Source organism: Hyla sarda, chromosome 4 (assembly GCF_029499605.1).
Source record: "Hyla sarda isolate aHylSar1 chromosome 4, aHylSar1.hap1, whole genome shotgun sequence".
In the NCBI taxonomy this organism is placed as follows: Eukaryota; Metazoa; Chordata; class Amphibia; order Anura; family Hylidae; genus Hyla; species Hyla sarda.
Window position 1 is genome coordinate 372,328,653 of NC_079192.1, and position 20,167 is coordinate 372,348,819.

The 20,167-nt window shown below is 40.4% G+C and overlaps 1 protein-coding gene across 1 annotated transcript in view; it reads right to left on the bottom strand.

The window, feature by feature from the left end:
• Nucleotides 1-9,395: 9,395 nt before the first annotated feature.
• Nucleotides 9,396-20,167, bottom strand: part of DIAPH1 (diaphanous related formin 1) — a 270,343-nt gene continuing 259,571 nt past the window's right edge. The window contains exons 27-28 of the mRNA XM_056516800.1: nucleotides 16,659-16,745; nucleotides 9,396-12,004 (exon numbers count right to left, since the gene is read on the bottom strand). Of these exons, the coding sequence (XP_056372775.1) occupies nucleotides 11,835-12,004; nucleotides 16,659-16,745 (257 nt within the window). The 3' untranslated portion in view covers nucleotides 9,396-11,834. The remainder of the gene's footprint in view (nucleotides 12,005-16,658; nucleotides 16,746-20,167) is intronic.

Genomic DNA, 20,167 nt, shown 5'->3' on the forward strand with positions numbered 1-20,167 from the left:
TTGTAGGAAGGTATGTATGAGTTTATTTTGTTTATTTTTGAGGCCCGGGAAAATATAAAAGTGTTCCACTACAGTTGTCCTTTAAGGGGTTAAGGAGGGGACTGCCCTCTATGATATGCTATGTGCCGTAGATGATATAGAAAGATGTTTTGCTGATGGGGCAATCCTCTCTTTTATTGTAAGGCAACACTGATTATCTCTAGTTACATAATAGCTGTGTAACATATCCAGTTTGTCGGTCTGGGGTTTATTTTATGGTAATGAGTAGGTCACAGTGATATCTCATGATTCTGATTTTATTGCATTATATGGGGCCTGTCTGGCATGAGGACAGCAGCTGCAGTTATGCTTAAGAATTACAAAGCTGCCTTTCATGCAGACAAAGAGAATGAAATCCCTCCTAGTGACATAGTAAATGTGGGGTCAGGGACTGGATATACAAATATTGCATTCGACAGAGTTTAATACAATGGTTTGTGTTACTTACATATCATCAAGCGTTGAGTTTTGCCCTTTAATGTGAACTCTGCAAATATAGACAACGTTCTGCCCTAATGAAAAATAGTTGCAGAATTTAGTAAAATATATAATTTCATAATAAACTTTCGTATATGTTTTACTGTACAATTTTTCTTTTTTTCTGCCAGTAAATGTTTCATGTTTCCCAAGTCTCTAGGAGCATTGAATCCCACAGGCTCCCCTATCAATTATAACTAAGATTTACTTTGAAAAGCTGTGATTTTCAGAAAAACTAATTCATTTTAAACCAAGCTGTGGCATGAATAAAGTGTGCACAAGACAGTCTCCCTGGCTTCTGCTCCTGTCTGGCTGGATTGATGGGTGTCTTCTGGCTTTTTATATAGGGAGAAGCCTGTGAATCAACCAGAAGCAGGTGGGGGAGACAACTTCCAGGGCACCTCCTCGGTACCATGGCCCAGCACTCCGGCTTTAAACTTTTTTCAAAATCATGCCCAGGCTGCCGGCATAAAAAAAAAAAGCCTTTACTTACCTCCGGCTGCTTCCATAGGCATCATTGTCCCAGCCTCCAGTTCGATCTTCTTCCTGGTGCTGGTGGTCGACGCATGAGACTGCGGCTCAGATAATCACTGTCACCAGAACCAGTCTACTTCCTGTGCCGAGGCCTGATTTTTTATAGCCAGCAACCTGGGCATGATTTGTGGTGGACAAGTGATAGATTTGGAATATATTAAACTTGTGCTACCTTTTGGTTTACTGGTGCACTTACCTACAGTAAAGGATGTACTGTGATGTATACACTTTTTTTTAAATTTTTTCAGGAATCGATCGCAACAACACTATGGTATGAACTTTTATTATTAGCCAAATTATCTAGGTCTCTTTAGTAGAGGCAGATTCTGAATTGGAGTCACCTGGAATAAGTCTTGGCAAGCCTTTACATTCGGATTTATTAAATGTTTGAGAAAAGATGACACAGATATGATGTTCCACCTGGTTAATGTCTGCAGAGACGTCAAGTCATTTCCTCCTGAAGACAAATGAATCATTTTTATTGTCCACATTATTGCTGAGAACCTGTTCATGGGAATTTCTTCTTATGTATACAACTTAGTTGGTTATGGGAGAGGATGACACAGAAGCTTCGTACTCACCTTTGCAAACCTATATTACCATAATGAACATGATAAATGTGTCCTTAAATCCCGGTTAGAGCTGAGGATCGTGGAAAGTTCAGAGAAACAAAACATACATGCTACATAGACATCTGCCCCCCCCCCCCCCCCCCCCCCCCCGGAGCATCTATACATAATAAGTGTCCTGAACAAGGAAGAAAGAAGATCATGTAGGAGGATATCTGAAGGAAACAAATCTTCATTGATGATCAACTGTATTTTATCAGTAGTAAATGTCTTCTGAGACACTTGGGGGATAATTATCAAAATCTGTGCAGAGGAAAAGTGGAGCAGTTGCCCATAGCAACCAGATTGCTTTATGCTATGGGAAACTGCTCCACTTTTCCTCCGCAGGTTTTGAGAAATCTCCCCATTGGTGTCTCATTCGCATCCCCAAGATCATATAGTAAGTTCAAAGAATGACCCTGTGGATCAAGTCCAGGCCACTCTGTGTGTGAGAGAAGAATAAAGAAATATTTTGTGTAGAGGATTTCCACCTCAAACTAAATCGTGGCCATCTACTAGTAAACCAGAAGGCCGGTTTACAGCCAACATTTGGTTATGGTGTTCACATGAGTTAGGCAATTTTACAAACAGCACAACAGGAAAAGCAGCCCTATTGGTTGTAACTGTTGACTTTGCATCAGAAACTAACAATAATCTGGCATGTTGCTGACATTTTCTATATAAAAAGGCCCAAATGAAAAAAATAAATAAATAAAAAACACAATCCAAAAGAAAAAAAGAAATCCTACCTGAAAATGCACTTCCTCAGGCCAACGGGGATTTGGACCTGCTTCATTCCTAGCTATCGACTGCCGACACCGGTCATCAGCAACTGGTATTGGAGATTTAGGGTTGTGTTAGGGTATGTAAGTTGGCTCATGATAGTAGGTTCTTATAAATAACTTCCCACCAGGTGTATCACATGCAACCTGCTCTGCCACAGAAGTTTTAAAGGAGTACTCCGGCGCACACTTTTTTCCTTTTATCCCATCCGGGCTGCAAAATAAAAGAAAACACACTTTCTCTTACCTGCCAACGAGCCCCCGGAGCTCCGGTACAGGTGTTCTTCCCGGGGCTGTATCCTTCTTACTTCCTGTTAGCCCGGCACGTCACATGGAGCATCAGCCTATCACCGGCCCCAGCGATGTCCCGCCTCGGCCGGTGATAGGCTGAAGCTCCGTGTGACGTGCCGGGCTAACAGGAAGTAAGAAGAATACAGCCCGGGAACCGAACACCTGTACCGGAGCTCTGGGGGCTCGTTGGCAGGTAAGAGAAAGTGTGTTTTCTTTTATTTTGCAGCCCGGACGGGATAAAAGTGCGCGCCGGAGTACTCCTTTAACACTTGGTCTGGCCACTGCATCTTGGTAACCAGTTCTTACAAAGAAAAAAAAAATCACGGCTTTTAGTGCTTTGCTTTTGATGTTCGATTACTTGAAGAAATATGGTGTGAAGGTGTAAATAACCTTTAAACATTTTCTAGGCACAAAAATTGAGAAAGTGATGTCCAAATCAGTATTTCAATATTCATGAAAAGCTACTAGGAAACACTTGGGCTTTCGTGACTTGAAGATAGTGCTGTGTCCATTAAGGATCTCTTAAGAGCTGCATAATATTTTATTTATAGTTCCTGTGGAAATAGGGATATTTTCCTAGGAAGACATGACGGCTATATTCCAGCTCTCATTTCTCATTATTACCTCTCTCTAAATGTGACGCTTAATCTGCAGGTATACTATACACTAGTGCAGGCATAGTCAACCTTCGGCACTGTAGATGTTTTGAACTACATCTCACAGCCAAAATGCTGACAAACCTCATGGGAGATGTAGTCCACAACATCTGCAGTGCCGAAGGTTGCCTATGCCTGCATTAGGACCTATAGTGGTCCTATAATTTTAGAAGACTAAGTGTTAACCTCAAATGATGTCTGGATCACTGCTTTTTGCATGTCTAGGACTTATTACATACACCACAAACACGCATTGTGTCACATGACTAGATAGCTACATGGGAAATCATCCATCCATCACGCAACTCTTCCTTAAAACAACAGGTTTGCTTTTTGCTGATCAAAAAAAGATTAGTTTGCAAAAGCTTGGGGACACTTCTCACCCACCCTTTATTACAGTTCCTTCTATTACTGATATATGGGGGTTTATAATTTGTCAGACAATTCAGGGAATCAGTCAAATCAATGTGAACTTAATTTTATTAATGGGCGGAGATTATACAGTCAAGGGATTTTAGTCAGACACACCCCCATAACATTCACACCCCCTGACTGTATAATCCCATCACACCCATCTGACTGATTCCCTGAATTGAAAGACTAATTATAAACCCTCACATCTCAGGAACGGAAGAGCATATTAAACTGTAAAAAGATGTGTGACCAGGGCTCTCGAGAATTTTATGGTCATTAAATAGCATAAATTCTTTTGGATTGGTCTCAGGTCCTCTTTAAGTGACAACCATGAAGCATCTAAGGAATGTCTTATAGGAACTAGATCAAAGGGGATATCCAGAAATTAAAAAAAAAAAAGAAATTAGCTTTTTTTTTTTTTTCTAACGCTCCACGTCCGTCTCCAAGTTGTGTGTGGTATTACAACTTGGCTCCATTCACCTCAATGAAAGGGAGGTGCACAACCACACCCAACCTGGAGACAGAAGGGGATAGTTTTTTGAAAGAAATTCGTACCGTTTTTTCTATTCCTGGATAATCCCTTTAAAGCAGTGCGGTAATATGGCAATATATAACTCCAAAGACAACCAGTCTTATTGATCACGTAGCAGCCACTCCACAGGTGCTGTGGATATGGCCATGTGATGCTTTCGTAACAACTAAATTTAGGTCACTACTGTGGTAGATGTAAACAGTGACATATGGCTAACCCTCTAACTGATGTTAAAATTGAGACATTAGCCAGTATATCCTTATATGAAGGACATACCTGAGCCCGCACACCAACGCCATGGTTTCTCAAGTGGCACCTAACATTAAACTTACCTGTACCACATGGGAGTCAGACCTAATGCTGCTGTAATTGCCCACTGGCCCCTGGTTTTGCCCATACAGCACAGGTAGGTTTACTGTTAGGTCCCGTGCCACTTGAGAAACCTTGGCGTTGGTGTGGCTCAGGTATGTCCTTCATAGAAGGATATATTGGCTAATGTCTCAATTTTAACATCAGTTTAAAGGTTAGCCATATGTCACTGTTAACATCTACCACAGTAGTGCACCTAAATATTTGTATTACACTTCAGGGTGGGCCATTTATATGGATACACCTTAATAAAATGGGAAAGGTTGGTGATATTAACTTCCTGTTTGTGGCACATTAGTATATGTGAGGGGGAAAACTTTTCAAGATGGGTGGTGACCATTGCGGCCATTTTGAAGTCAGCCATTTTGAATCCAACTTTTGTTTTTTCAATAGGAAGAGGGTCATGTGACACATCAAACTTATTGGGAATTTCACCAGAAAAACACTGGTGTGCTTGGTTTTAACGTAACTTTATTTCATGAGTTATTTACAAGTTTCTCTTTGTTTACAGCCATTGACATGTCGTTGAGGTTAACACGTGAGGAGCGGATAGAAATTGTGTTGATGTCTGGTGAATGCAGTAACCGGGTCATTGCAGCAGATTTCAAGACACCCTACGAGACCAACCATCTCCCATGCTACAGTTAGCAAACTGCTTGTTAAGTTTCATGAGACTGATTCAGTGTTGGATTTGCCAAAATGAGGACGCATGAAATCTGTCACTAATGAAGAAACATCAGTGGCTGTCCTAGCTTCATTCAGCAAGAACCCACAGCATAGCACTGGCCGCATGTCAATGGAGAGTGGCATTAGTCGAACATCCCTTCGGCAGATATTAGCTACTCACAAATGGCACCCTTACAAACTCCAGCTATTGCAGCATCTCAACGAGGATGACCCAGATCGGCGCCCTGAATTTGCATAATGGGCAAAAAAAAAATTTGGAACAGGACCCTCAGTTTACGCAGAAGATTTTGTTCAGTGATGAGGCAAACTTTTATGTGAATGGTGACGTTAAACGCTATTGGTCTGACACTAACCCACATTGGATAGATCCCTCCAAGACTGTTGGAACACAAAAATTGATGGTATGGTGTGGTATATGGGGTACAAACATAGTGGAGCCATTCTTCATCAATGGAAACCTCAAGGCCACTGGATATGCGAAATTGCTACATGATTATGTGTTTCCCTCTTTACGCCCTGAAGCTGGCACATTACCTGAGTTTTTCCAGCAAGATGGTGCACCACCCCATTATGGGTGTCCGGTCCGAGCATTCCTAGATGAACAGTTTCCTGGAAAGTGGATTGGTCGTCGTGGGCCAGTTGAATGGCCCCCAAGGTCTCCCGACCTGACCCACTTAGACTTTTATCTTTGGGGGTCATCTGAAGGCAATTGTCTATGCTGTGAAGATACGAGATGTGCAGCACCTGAAACTACGGATACTGGAAGCCTGTGCAGGCATTTCTCCTGGGGTGTTGCTATCAGTGTGTGAAGAGTGGGAGAAGAGGGTTGCATTGACAATCCAACACAATAGGCAGCACATTGATAAGTGGTCAGAAACTTGTAAATAACTCATGAAATAATAAAGTTTCGTTAAAACCAAACACATCATTGTTTTTCTTGTGAAATTCCCAATAAGTTTGCTGTGTGACCCTCTTCCTATTGAAAAAACAGAAGTTTGATTAAAAATGGCAGACTTCAAATTGGCCACCATGGTCACCACCCATCTTGAAAAGTTTTCCCCCCTCACATATACTAATGTGCCACAAACAGGAAGTGAATATCACCAACCATTCCCATTTTATTAAGGTGTATCCATATAAATGGCCCACCCTGTGTATGTTACACATCCACACCTTTCATATGGTGTAGGATGCCATTGTGACACTTGTGGTCTGCTGCAGGAATCCCCCATTGTATGCATTTTATGTTGGGGATTGGCCTTCACAATGGACCACAAGTGCAGCATCTGCTCCCCCAGCACATATGCACAACTGCATTTGGGGTTGAGTACCTCCTGCTTTTTGAGACCACGTTTTTTCTTCATGTGATTCTTTCAGCCAGGCTGGCTGAGATGCAGTGTCAGTACCATATGGCTTTGCCTCTTTCCAAATAAATTTCTAGTCTGATATTCAATAACTACAATTAATACCCTGACCATGTGAACACAGCTTAATATGGTTGGCTGGTCCAAATATAAATTCAAAGGATCTTCGCTTGCTATGCAAGAATGAAGAAACAACCCAAAAGAAACTGTTGAATTGTTTTATTAACATTTTAAACAAAAATATGATATGATTACAATTCCCAGAAAAAAAAGACCAAAAAAATTGAGCTAGGCAAACATGGTATTTTCAGTGGTATAAACTGTGTAAAATGCAATATATATGTATATATATATATATATAAAAATAGATGAGATGTCTGGCTTTCCACGTCTGGCATGTAGGATCTCATAATAACAATATAGACTGCAACGAAGTTAGAGATGAACATATGGCAGCTTACCGTGGTGGAATGGGCATCAAGGGCGAAGAATCAAATGCACTAACAAGGTGCCAGCATATCTTATGGGCCATTAGTCAGTCCCTTAGCACCATGTTATTACACAGAGCCCTCTTTGCTGAGCGGTACAATACATTAGCAGCAATCTCTTTATTAAGCACGGCAGCAAAGTGAGAATACAGGAATACAGAAATATAGGCTTAAGCTTGTCACATGGAGAGCCCATCAGGTAGACAACTGGATTATTACTGCTGGTTTTATAAACATAAGTCCTCCCCTATGCCAGACTCTTAAATCATTGTATAGGGGAAGAGAGATGCCATGACACTGGGGATTGTTTTTATTAAGAGCATATCCTTTGTTGAAAATATTAGCAAAATGGATAACACGGTTAGGAGGCAATATGGTGGCTTCCAAAATGCCAACTGTTCAGTAGACCATAGACTGCTTTATGACAGTCTGTAGCCTGCATTGCGTTTACACACTATACGCTGCTGTAAATGGCAACTCACAGCAACCAAAAAGAATGCAATGCCCACCTAGTTAGGAAACCAATGCTTATGCCAAGACCTAACCTTTTAGGGTAGGGTCACATATGCTTCATTTAACTGCACATTTTATGCAGCTGATTTTGCTACCTATTGACTTCAAGGGGGTTGGAAAATACGCAAAATACGGCATGCGTGACCCTACCCTAACATGAAGTACAGAACACCTAGAATGTGTGTCGGACGCTCTCTAGAAAAAGCCACAGATATTTCCCACGCGTACATGTGGTTTTATGTAGATTTGCTAATTCAACACCACTGATAATACGACAATGTGCTTATGGAGTTAAAAAACAAAAAACAATAAAAGTCTATTCATCTACTTTACAATGCAGTATGGGGAGCCCAGCACCCAGAACATTCAGAAGAGTAGAAAAAATAATATATCTGAGACAAACTAAAACACCAAGATAAAATTTGTAAAAGTAAAGAATGATGGGTGACGCATAATGTGATATGGAATGAGATTCTAAGAGGCTAAAACATAAATATACAAATTTTTCTATCAAAATGCTGTAATCTGAAAATCCTATCCTTGCAGAAGGATTTTGGCGAATTGAGTTATTTCCTAGAGAAACGTTTAGTTGCCATCATTGAAGTGCTGCAGTAGATACATTCAATACTATGAATTAAAGAGCCTACCTGGTGTAGATCTGAATTACATCATGATTTGCCTTCTGTATTTGGCTTGTGTAATGATCTCGCCCATAACCGATGCACATAACAGGAGCATAAAAGCAACGTCAGCTGTCACTATGACCATATAGATCAGTGGTCTCCAAACTCCAACAGATGTTGAAAAACTACAACTCCTAGCATGCCCGGACAGCCGTTGGCTGTCCGGGCATGCTAGGAGTTGTAGTTTTGCAATAGCTGGAGTGCCACAGTTTGGAGACCACTGATACAGATGAATAAATCCTATATAATAATGGGTAGATGGAGGATATAACCTTTAGTTACTAAAAATTGGCTATACATGGTGAGCTGTTCCATTTAAAGGGAACCTGTCATGTCAAAACTGCAGGCAGCATGTTATTAAGCAGGAGGAGCTAAGTAGAGTCATATACAGTTTTATGGGAAAACTTTCAGGATAGTTTGTGTCAACCCATGTAATTGTTTGCTCATTCTGCGCTAAGAAGTCAAGTAGACTGCTTCCCTCTTGACAACTGTATATAAGTGTGCATTAAAGGAGATGTCCGGCGCAGACTTTTTCTATTCCATCCTGCCCGGGCTGCAAAAAAAGACAAAACAAACTTTCACTTACCTCCATATGTTCTCCCGGAGCCCGCAACAGCTGATTGGTCGGCCGGGCTATTTACTTCCTACTTCCTTTAGCCCGGTACATCACACGGCGCTTCAGCCTATCACCGGTCGCATCGATGTCCCGCCTCGGCCGGTGATAGGCTGAAGCGTCGTGTGACGTACCGGGCTAAAGGAAGTAAACAGCCCGGCCGACCAATCAGCTGTTGCGGAGCTCCGGGAGAACATATGGAGGTAAGTGAAAGTTTGTTTTGTTTTTTTGCAGCCCGTGCAGGACTGAATAGAAAAGGTCTGCGCCGGACATCTCCTTTAAGACAGTTGTCAATCACAGAATTACCCCGCGGGAATGAGCAGAGATTTACATGAATAAAGTTAGCCTGGAACTTTACACTATATATTATATATATATATATATAATTTTTTTATTATTATCTATAACATGCTGCCTATGGATTGAACTAAATATTCAATTGACAGGCTCCCTTTAAGTTATTAAGAAAACCATTCCTAGTGACTCTCAGCATCTCAACAATGGGGTCAAAATGATCTCCACCCCCATACCATGAAGGCAAGTATGGCCAATTCTTTGCCTGAGAATAATAAAGAGAGATGTAAGGGGACAATAATCCAGTGTGAAAATAGGCTCAGCTGAAGACTATACACACTAAGGCTAGGTTCACACTATAGAATTTCTGTCTGAAATTCTGCTTAAGAATTTTTGTTCAAATTTTGATACAGCAGAATCCTATTGCTGGCAACGCAATTCCTCTGCACATAGTAAACTATGGAATTTCAGTGGCACATATTCTGCTGCCCAAAAAACAAGGAGCCCCCTCAATTTTTAGACAGAATCTGTGCCGAAGTAGCCTAATAGTAACAGAACAATAGGGATCCAGACATGTAACTTAAATTCCAGACTAAAAACCTCAGGAGCAAATCAGGAGATTATGGCCACTCTTTCGCTACATGTAGTTAGAAGTGCAATGCTCCATAGTAGTAGAAGTGCACATTAGCACTATTTTGCACATTTTCTTTGAGCGTTTCTTTAGTAGATGCTGGTGTTCACATTCAAATTTTTTTGTGCTTAGTGATGAAATATTCAGTATTTTTATAAAAAGAATTAAAAGGAAGGGTGTCCTGATGTCACCGGGAAGGCCTCCGCATCCCAAAATGGATCAGCTTTTGACATCTGTGCATGAAGAGAAGTATTCAAGCTTGTCAAGAAAAAAAAAAGAAAAAAAAAAGACAAAACAGATCCTATTGTTGAAACAAAACTATGTATCTGATACATTTGTATAATTCAAAAATGTATCTAACAAAATATTGTGACTATAAAGTTTAGTGGATCTAACATCTAAGTACGCTAAAGTCTTCCTAAAAGTTCACTATGTGTAGACTGCAATTTAAATGGACTACGATGGTGCCCCTACCCCATAAATTCTAATCGAGCCCATCTAGTACTGATACAGCACCGATGAGTCAACCGTTAAGATACAATGCAATAAAGCCTATGATCAAATTATATTACTGTCACACGATTCTATGTAGGAATACTGTAGAATCCTAAATATAATAATCCTATAAATCAATTATATATTTATGTATAAAATAAAACATTACTTTAAATGACAGAGCATCCTGGAAACACATTTTCCTCTCTTTTTTTTTTATTTGCAGTGTTGGACTACATCTTTTTGCTGTTGTATAGTCAGAACTGGACCATGAATGTGCTCCAAACTAAAAACAAAGATGGCTGAATAATGAAAGAGAAGATGAGGCTGCCAGGTGGGCCAAGGGCTAGTGGCAGTCAATGAGGGTCTTATATTACATTCAAGAAAAGGGCTTAAAAATGCAAAAATAGTTCCATTTCCAAAAGTAAAACATGTGCAGCGAAAATACAAGAATTGAGCACTACAGATCTAGTATAGGATTGATATGCTGATAACACAGGTACACATTGAAATCACCTAAAGCAGAATACTACAGCGTGCACACCAGCCTGTCCAAAAAGCATTTTCAATCCACCAGGGATTAAAAGAAGAAAGTGATCCTAGGATGAAGTGATCAGTACATGGTCATCCCATAAGCCCAAAGTCCCTGGTAAACATTTAAACTAGGTGTCTGAGGTATTACAGACCTAGTGCGGTCAGCAGGTCGTAGAATTTTTATGTTATCATTGATCCTATATGATACATGCCATAAAAAGGCAAAAACAACAAGCTGAAAAAATACAAAATATGGCATCTCATGTCTGTAGGACTTGGTAAGATGGTACCATCATCAATGGATCTTCAAGTGACTACATGTAGAGCAAATAGTAGAACAGACAGAAGTTTCCAGCAATAGGTATCAGTTCAATCTGACCAATGTAATCAATGATGAGCCACAAGAATACCAGGATAAATAAAATTGCAATTTACATTACAGTGATATTGATCTTCTCCATCCATAAGAGGTAAGCAAACGGACAAATTAAGGCAGAATTGCATATACACTAGTCCATACTTTGGTTAGGTTGTCTACATCTTTCTCTGTATGTGGAGGGCTTCATGCTGAAGTTTATTGAAGCCCTGCACACTGCTGTACCACCCACAACAAGCATATGTTACCAACACCTGCCACATGTATACTAAAAGGAAGAATTTCAAGAAAATGAAGACCATTGATTGGCACCGTTCTCCTATGACCAACACAGCAAACCAAATGTTAAACATCCCATCTCCTCTTTGACACAAGCCTTTGGAAATTGGCCTCGGTAATTCCTATGAGGTCTTCCACATGCTCAGCTGTTCTATGTATATTTCACACTGTATGGTTAACTTGAGCGTGTGAGCATATCTGGATTATCTTCATGACCAATGTCCATTCCAATCAAGTCTTCACCGTCAGATTTCTTCTTCTTAGCACTCACCGATGTTAATGCGTCATCCTTGGTCAGTTCGGATGCTAGCAGCGAGGTAACGGCATAGCCAGCTTTTCTATTCGCTAAAGGGAGAATATTGAGAAGGGAGCAATGAGTCAGGTTTTCAGAGAAGTAGGATCTGGTTAAAACAGTTAATACATATGATCTTGCTACTTTAAAAATACGTCATTTAGAGTTCAAAGATTAGAAGACGATAACTTTCTACAGGTTAAATCTAGAAATAAAGTTGTTACTTTGCTTCAATTATTCTGTACTGGTCTTGCATGAGATTATCTATTTCAATGCAAGGTTTTACTGTGTGCCTAATGGTGACCATGAAGTGAGTTTTCCTCTAAAAGGGGTTGTTTGCTTTTTACATTACCTACTTTTTAGAAGGGTCCCTGGACAATAAACCGTAACAATTCTAGTTACCACCCGTAACCAGTGAGTAAACCTTATAGCAGGTGCTCTATTTACCTGCAGTGCCACCACAGATGAAATTAAGTATTGCACAGGGTCCATTCAAATAAATGTGTTGCCGATTTAGGACAGGTCCTCCAGGACAAGATCTGCAGTTTGGAACAATGCTACACTATGGCCAAGAGATAAGCCTTCAGAACACTGCAACTACATTTTCTCAGGAGACAACTGACCCCTGTTCTCACAATAAGTGGGGGTCCCAGTAGATACTTTTTTATCCTTTGTATAGGCGATAAGTTATAATCTTTGGATAACCACTTTAAAATGTGCAACAAGACTAGAATCAACACATTCTTAGAAACTGAAACATCCAATCGACTTGATGTTTTGATTTGTTTTTGATCCTTTGAGCTCCTGCAGAGAAAACTAGTAGTTAAAAGGTGGCTAAAGGCAAAGCAAGCAGATGCAATCGTGCAGAATACATGCACAGACAGACATGCAATAGCATAGCACAACCCTACATTCACCACATCAAGCAGCATAGAGACCTCTCTCTCTCTTCCTTCTTCACTAAGCAAAATACAACTCTGAACAGTGTGTAAGAAGGTTTTCTGATGCCTTGCACTAGCAGACATGTAAGTGGATCACCTCCATTCTTTATGGGTCCATTTGGCAACTGGCATAGACACTGCTTTAGAAATCTATCTTCTTGCTCAGGCTGAAGAGCAGAGTAGGAAATATCCTAGGGGGTTGTTCTACAGAGAACTTCTTATGTTAGGGTTAGGTTTCGTTAAATAGAAACAAGAAGAAAATAAATAATATTTGTAATATTTTTCAAAGATTAATATTTCCATTTAAATTTGCATAGATTATGTGCACTAATATAAGGTAAGGGATATGAGAAAGCATTGTCAAAGTAAATTCAGAAAAACACCACACTGCAGACAAGCAACACAGCAAGCAGGAAAAAAGAAGATCTGCATTCAGTGTATCCCTATTACTGCTGAATTCAGCCATTAATCATAAATAGCCAACAATGCTAGGGATTAGGGATAAGATTTATAAATAAGGTAGGCAATACTGAAAAAGCCAAGTTACTTTTATTTTGTGTGTGTCATTGAAACTGAAAGCGTTACTGTGACACAAAAAAATAATAATTCTGACATGTTAAAAAATCTTGATGGATCAGGGTCTGAGTGTTCGGGCCTCCACCAACTGCATAATAAAAGTTGGAAGAAGAGTTTGGCTAAGTGCTTCACTCAGCAGGAGTTTGATTCTTCTAGCTAGTGATCGTGTTATCTGAACACCCCACCGATCAAAATTTTTGTTATCTGTCTGTCAAAAGTGACAGAAATGCTTTAAATGTAAATCTTCCCAAGATAAGTTGAGAAAAAAGATGTTGGTCTGAGTTTTATTAGGACCCCATCTATAAAGGTGACCTGCTATGCCTGGTGGAAGCTGGTAACATAAGTAAATTGAAGGCTGTTATATGAATTTAGTTACATTTAAGTGAATCTTTTGGCAGTAGTGTCTGGTGGTTGCATAGGGTTTCATACATTTTGAGGTTCCATTCACAAATAAAACATGTGACTTGGGACATGGGAAGCCAGGCACCATCACTGCTCAGCCCAGGACAGACAGCATTAAAACAGTATTATAGTAAGTATTTGTGTCAATGAGATTGCATGAGTATGCAACACCAATATCTACAAGTGGTTTGAGAGATGGAACTGGGAATATGGCATTGCCCATTACTTATATGTTGTTCTTGGTATCCACTAATATAAACATATGGACAGGCACAGTCCGGGCGATGACTTTAGTCAATAAATGTAAACTATGCAAGTAAGTCATCTCTCAATCCATCCTTTAGTGTTACGTGGCTCTGCACAATTCCATGCTTTGCCAACTGTGTTAACTGTAATGCTGTTATCAAAATACATCAGGGGGTAATTAAACGTTAAAAAATAAATAAATAAAATTTGGGTAGGTTTAGCAATAACGGAAAAAAAAAAAGGGACAAATTGTTATTAGCACAAACACATCACACGAATGCACCCAGTGTTACCAGGTCTGGTGCCTGCTCCTCCTCCTCACTGAGGGACAGGAGAGAGTCTATTGGGGAGAAATAGAGCATTAAAAGAAGAGAATGTCCACCTGTCAGAGAAATTCCAGGAAAACTCTACTAATGTGGCACTGAAAACAATACAAGATCTCGTCCAAAGACTGGCAACACTTGACCATGGAGCCATCACCTCAGCAAAGAGTACAAGCTCTACTTGGCACTAGTTCTTATCAATACTACACAACAGTGACTAATAATGCTTTATCGTGTTGTTAACACGCTGAGACCAAACAATGGCATCCTTGTAGTCTGACCATGACCCAAGCAAGCACATGATGACATGATTCACACTGTGTCCCTGAGAAAAATATACAATGCATCGCTTTATTAAACCACCTCATCCACCGGCTAAATCTTTCTGGTATAAACTGGTGGAATATGGAATCTTGGTAAGAAGAGATGCATCATCTCCTTACCGCCTGAGAGACTGCAATGGCTGAGGACAACTCCAGAGCCCCTCTGCGCAAGCTGTAAAATATGGGTTTCTACTAGTGTTTCCATTTGTGGCCTTATTACTATGGACATTTATCAATTCAGAAAATGGACAGGTTAAAGGGGTACTCCACTGCTCAGTGTTAGGAACAAACTGTTCTGAACGCTGGAGCCAGGAGCTCATGACGTCATAGCCTCGCCCCCTTCATGACGTCACGCCCCGCCCCTCAATGCAAGTCTATGGGAGGGGGAATGACGCTGTCACGCCCCCTCCCATAGACTTGCTTTGAGGGGGCGGTGATTGACGTCATGAGGGGGCGGGGCTATGACGTCATAAGCTCCCGATGCCGGCTCCAGCGTTCTGAACAGTTTTTTCCAAACGCTGAGCAGTGGAGTACCGCTTTAAGGAGACAGTTTAGTAGCCTTGTGTATAAAGCCACCTACAGCAACAGGGTAATGTTGGTTGAATCTATGTATAATTTAGTGTTCTAAATCTTATGAATCAATCCTGAATAGATCAGGGAAGACTAGTCCAGAGCCAGAGGCCTACCACACCCTGCAGTGACTCAATAACGTACAATTGCCGGAATGAAAGGTTTGTTACTTGTGAAAGAGAAAACAGTCATGTCCAGTCCTGTTGGTATATACAGTGTGCCTCACTTTTCAGGTGCTTTGAAAATTATTCTCGTGTGGAATAATCTGTTATTTAAAAGCAAATTAGAAACTAGTGGTTCTCTAAATATTCTTCATCCTGCATATATCTCAGAAGGGGAACAATTCCCAATCCAAAGTCTGGCAAGTAAAGAGAATCATTTCAATAAATATATGGATTCCCATTATATAACAATCCTGGAGCAGCTCTAAATAGAACTCTATGTTGTCTACTTCTAAATATTTATTAATAAATTGACAACTGCATTTTTACACTTAAAGGTGAAGTACCATGCTGAAAAAACATATCCCCTATCCAAGAAAAAGCAATCTCAGGCTGTCCCATAGAGATACATGGAATAGGCATGTTGGCCGCTGCTTCATGTGGGAATCAATACGCCCCCTTCTCGGGGAGAGCTGGCGCTTTGTGGAGGAGATCGCAAGGGGGGTTGCGGGTTTCAACGGTCTGACCCCCTGCAATCTAAAATGTATCCTTTGGATAGTGGATACATTTTTTGCCATGATAGATCTCCTTTAAAAGTAGTGTGTCCCTGCACAGTCTTGCACTATCCAATCAGAGCTCACAGTGCCAACCTGGGAAGGAACACTCCTCAACTGGCAACACTCAGTTGTCAATGTATTTGCTAAATTGTAAAAGGAATAGCAGAGAAACAACGCAACACTTTGTTCTAAGAAAAGTACCCTAGAATTGTTATTTTACCAATAAAACAGATATGTGAACCCAATAGATACTTTTTAACTTTTGACTGAATACAAAGTAAATGCTGTTTTTCTATTTTCGTTGCCCTATTTGCTCAATTGACAACAGGAAGGATGGTTGTTACCTTTGAATTAGCTCTAGGCATGTCCTACTACCAAGCATGTGATCAGACATGTGTCTGCATTTCCTGCTGTCTAGGCAAACAGGAAAATACCAAAATCCATGCTTGGCTCCATTCACATCACATTTTTCTGTTCCATTTAACATGCACATCAAGAAAGCTCCCTACATACATGTTAAACAAGTCTATAGAGGGTCTTCTGTCATATGGTTTCACATGGGATGTACAATGTAGCGGACTGTGATGTGTGGTACTTCTGGGGATTACCTTGGCGTGGACCTCGTTTTCTTCTGAAGGCGGCTCCGGACTGTAGCGCCTCTAGCAGACTGTCCATCACACCAGTCTCATCACCCTCTGAAAAAACATGACAAAAAAATAAATTATGTTATTTAATGTATATAGGCCAACGTGAGTTTTACTGCGATAAATACCGTAATATGTAAAATAAACCAGCACAAGACACATAGGCAAAGAGCTGAGCAGTGACATATCTAGAAAATCTATGTACTAGAGTCTATTGATAGCTGGAAAAGTCCATAAACATAACAGCTGCCTGACAATCTAGAATAGTAAATTATACCTTTTGTGTATAAAGCCACAACATATCTATATATGTAATCTACTGTCCTGCTTATGCAGCATTTAGGAGATCTTTATATGGACTCTTCATAAGGAGCCCCTATTTAGCATGTTATGGTTGGGTTTTTGAAAGGTGCCATTAAGCTGAATGAGATGTGGATGAGGGCGGGCTGCCAAGATGTTGTATAGGCCTAGAGGGAAATCAGAGTGTGCATGAATACATGTGTATGTGCACTCGGCCCTTAACACAGCAGACGGATGAATGCACCAACACACATTTGGGTCAGTGATATCTTCATCCTGCTATATACAACTGTAGTGTATATCATTGACATTCAATACACCATTTACTATAGGCTGCTGGGGATCTCGGTTATGGAGGTCGGACACATGGAACATTACGTTACTGGATCTTATGGTGATAATACTTCACATTTGCATTGTTTCTCTTCCAGTAAATAAAGGCGTTCAGCACGCGTCTCTTACACACTGGGCTTCATGAATCAGCTGCACAAAAGGAAGAAATCCCACGCTCTGGAGCGCTGCCCAAAGCAGGAGGAGGAGGCGATACCATGAATTATGGAAACTACTTCTTTGACGTTTCTTTATTGCATTCTCCGGCCTTCACTGCAGTGCAGAATTATCCTCCCCTCTGTCTGCATTGCACAAGCCCAGGGAAGGGGGAGGGGTGAAAGGTTATACTAGATCAGAAGCAATAACTAGATCCATGCTCCCTCTGCTGGAGAAATGACAATTGTACAGCCCATTCCAAGGCAAATTTCTAAAGCGTTCTTTTAATAAAGGAGCCACATTCCAAATAACATGGTTGCATATTGCGGTGCTAAGCACAGATCACACGTTTGCCCTGGGTCTTCATATTTATTGATAGATCCCACGCTGCTTAGTCATTCAGCAGATAAGAAGGGAATTTTCTAAATGACGGTCGTGTTCCAGGAAACCAATGGTTAACCCTGAAATAGTCAGTGTCCTTGCCTTACCATCTCCATAGCAACATGTGAAACCTGAATCTATAAACGTATATTAGAACATCTGTCATTGGCGCACTGACTGCAGAAAGAAGAAAGAGCTGCCTATGTCGCCATCTGCTGGTGGAATGAAGGTGTAAACGCTGACCTACATTACAGGGCTGCACTGAAAAGATTGTTTCTATGTAAACATATAATACATGTATATTCTATAAACAGATAATATTCTTTACAAGCCCAGCTATGTTATCTGTATGCAGAAGGATAATGTGCCTGCTACAGCAACAGTAAACCTTCACCCAATAGGCAAATATGGCTGGAATAATTTACATGACCCAAACATAATATCAGTTACATTAACAGAGAACTATATTAATCCAGCTTCCCCAATGCTGTCATCTGATCATCTATAGACAATATTCTGCTATTAGAAGGCAATGAAAAGCCTTATCCATTGATTTCTAGGCACACAGCTCATTTATATAATCGGTCATACATGTATAATACACTATTCATACAACTACACTGCAAAATAACTTAAAGGTTTATCCCCATCTCAAGATATTACCCCCTATCCTGTGGATAACATGCTGATCCATAGGGGTATGACCTCTGGGACCACTGATCAGAGAATAGGAAAAAACGGTCCTTGGAATGAATGGTGTGCTTGAAAACCCCCCAAAAAACAATGAATGGAAGGCTCATTCTGAGGACAATGTTTCCCCATTCTTGGGATCCCTGTCTGATCAGCATGTTATCTTGTGTCCTGTGGATAATGGGATAACATTTTGAGATAGGATTAACCCTTTTAGGGTCTATTCACACGTACAGTATTCTGCACAGATTTGATGCGCAGGATTTTCTGCTGCAGATTTCAATGTCTGCTGCAGATTTCAATGTAAATTGAACACAGCTTGAAATCCTGCGCATCAAATCTGCGCAGAATACTGTACATGTGAATAGACCCTAAGGGTGTATTCACACTGGAGCGCATCCGCAGCGTATTTGATGCTGCGCATGTACTGCTTGCACACACAGAGTTACAGCAGCAGCAGGGAGCTTGCTCTGCCATAACTGTGTGCATCCGTTGTGTCAAATACGCTGCGGATGTGCTCCCATGTGAATACACCCTAAGGGTACATTCCCACGTGGCAAATTTTGCTGCGTATTTGCTGCTGAGCATTTTATTTTCCCGTTGAAGTCAATGGATAGGAAAATACGCAGCAGCAAATACTCAGCAAAATACGCCACGTGGGAATGCACCCTAAAGGTTTATTTTTATATAATGAAACATTCTGCAGTTTTCTATAACTTCTCAGAATGCAATTCTGTCCTGATTATGTGATTATTTCATAAGTGCATGGTCCATTTAAGGTTATGTTCAAGATTTTTTTTAACCCATAAATATTTTTCTTTTTTTTTTTTTTTATCATAAATTGGCTGAAACTAAAGCCATTTTAGGCAGTTTTGTTTACAGCTTTTTTTTTTTTTTACACGTATCTTTGGCTCTATCTTTGAGCAATAGCATAAGCCAGTGTTTCCCAACCAGGGTGCCTCCAGCTATTGCAAAACTACAACTCCCAGCATGCCCGGACAGCCTTAGTTTTGCAACAGCTGGAGGCACCCTGGTTGGGAAACACTGGCATAAACCATAAACAAAAAAAATTGCTATTTTGACTAGGATTTTATTCTGTGGTATTAAAATATAGCCCTAAAAACAGCCCCTAACTCTAACCATAACAACCCTGCCCTTGTATGCTAAGCACATAGCCCGTAGAGATCTTTATCCAATGGGATGACAATGAAGGTTCCTATTAAATGACAGCAAGCAGAAATCTAGAAACCATAAAGATATTTATACGGAAGGTATACTGAAAAACCTTATGTCTTTTTATTTATTTATTTGCTAAAGTTCCGTGTCTTACTGGTAACTGTACAGCGCTGTGGAATAGGTTGGTGCTATATAAATAAATATGGTTATTGGTGTCAGGGATCTCACATACAAGCTGGAAGAAGCATCTGGCCTTCATCAGGGGGCAGCTCCACAGGAAACCTCTGCCTCATGAATAACAATCTGCATTCTTCTGAGAAGTGGAAATATGTGACAGCCAAGAAAAAAACCTACTAAAGTGATCCTCGGCTTCATGCTGCAGGGACGAGGCATCCATAGCATCATGAGAAGGGTTTATAGACTCACTAAGCTTTTACATT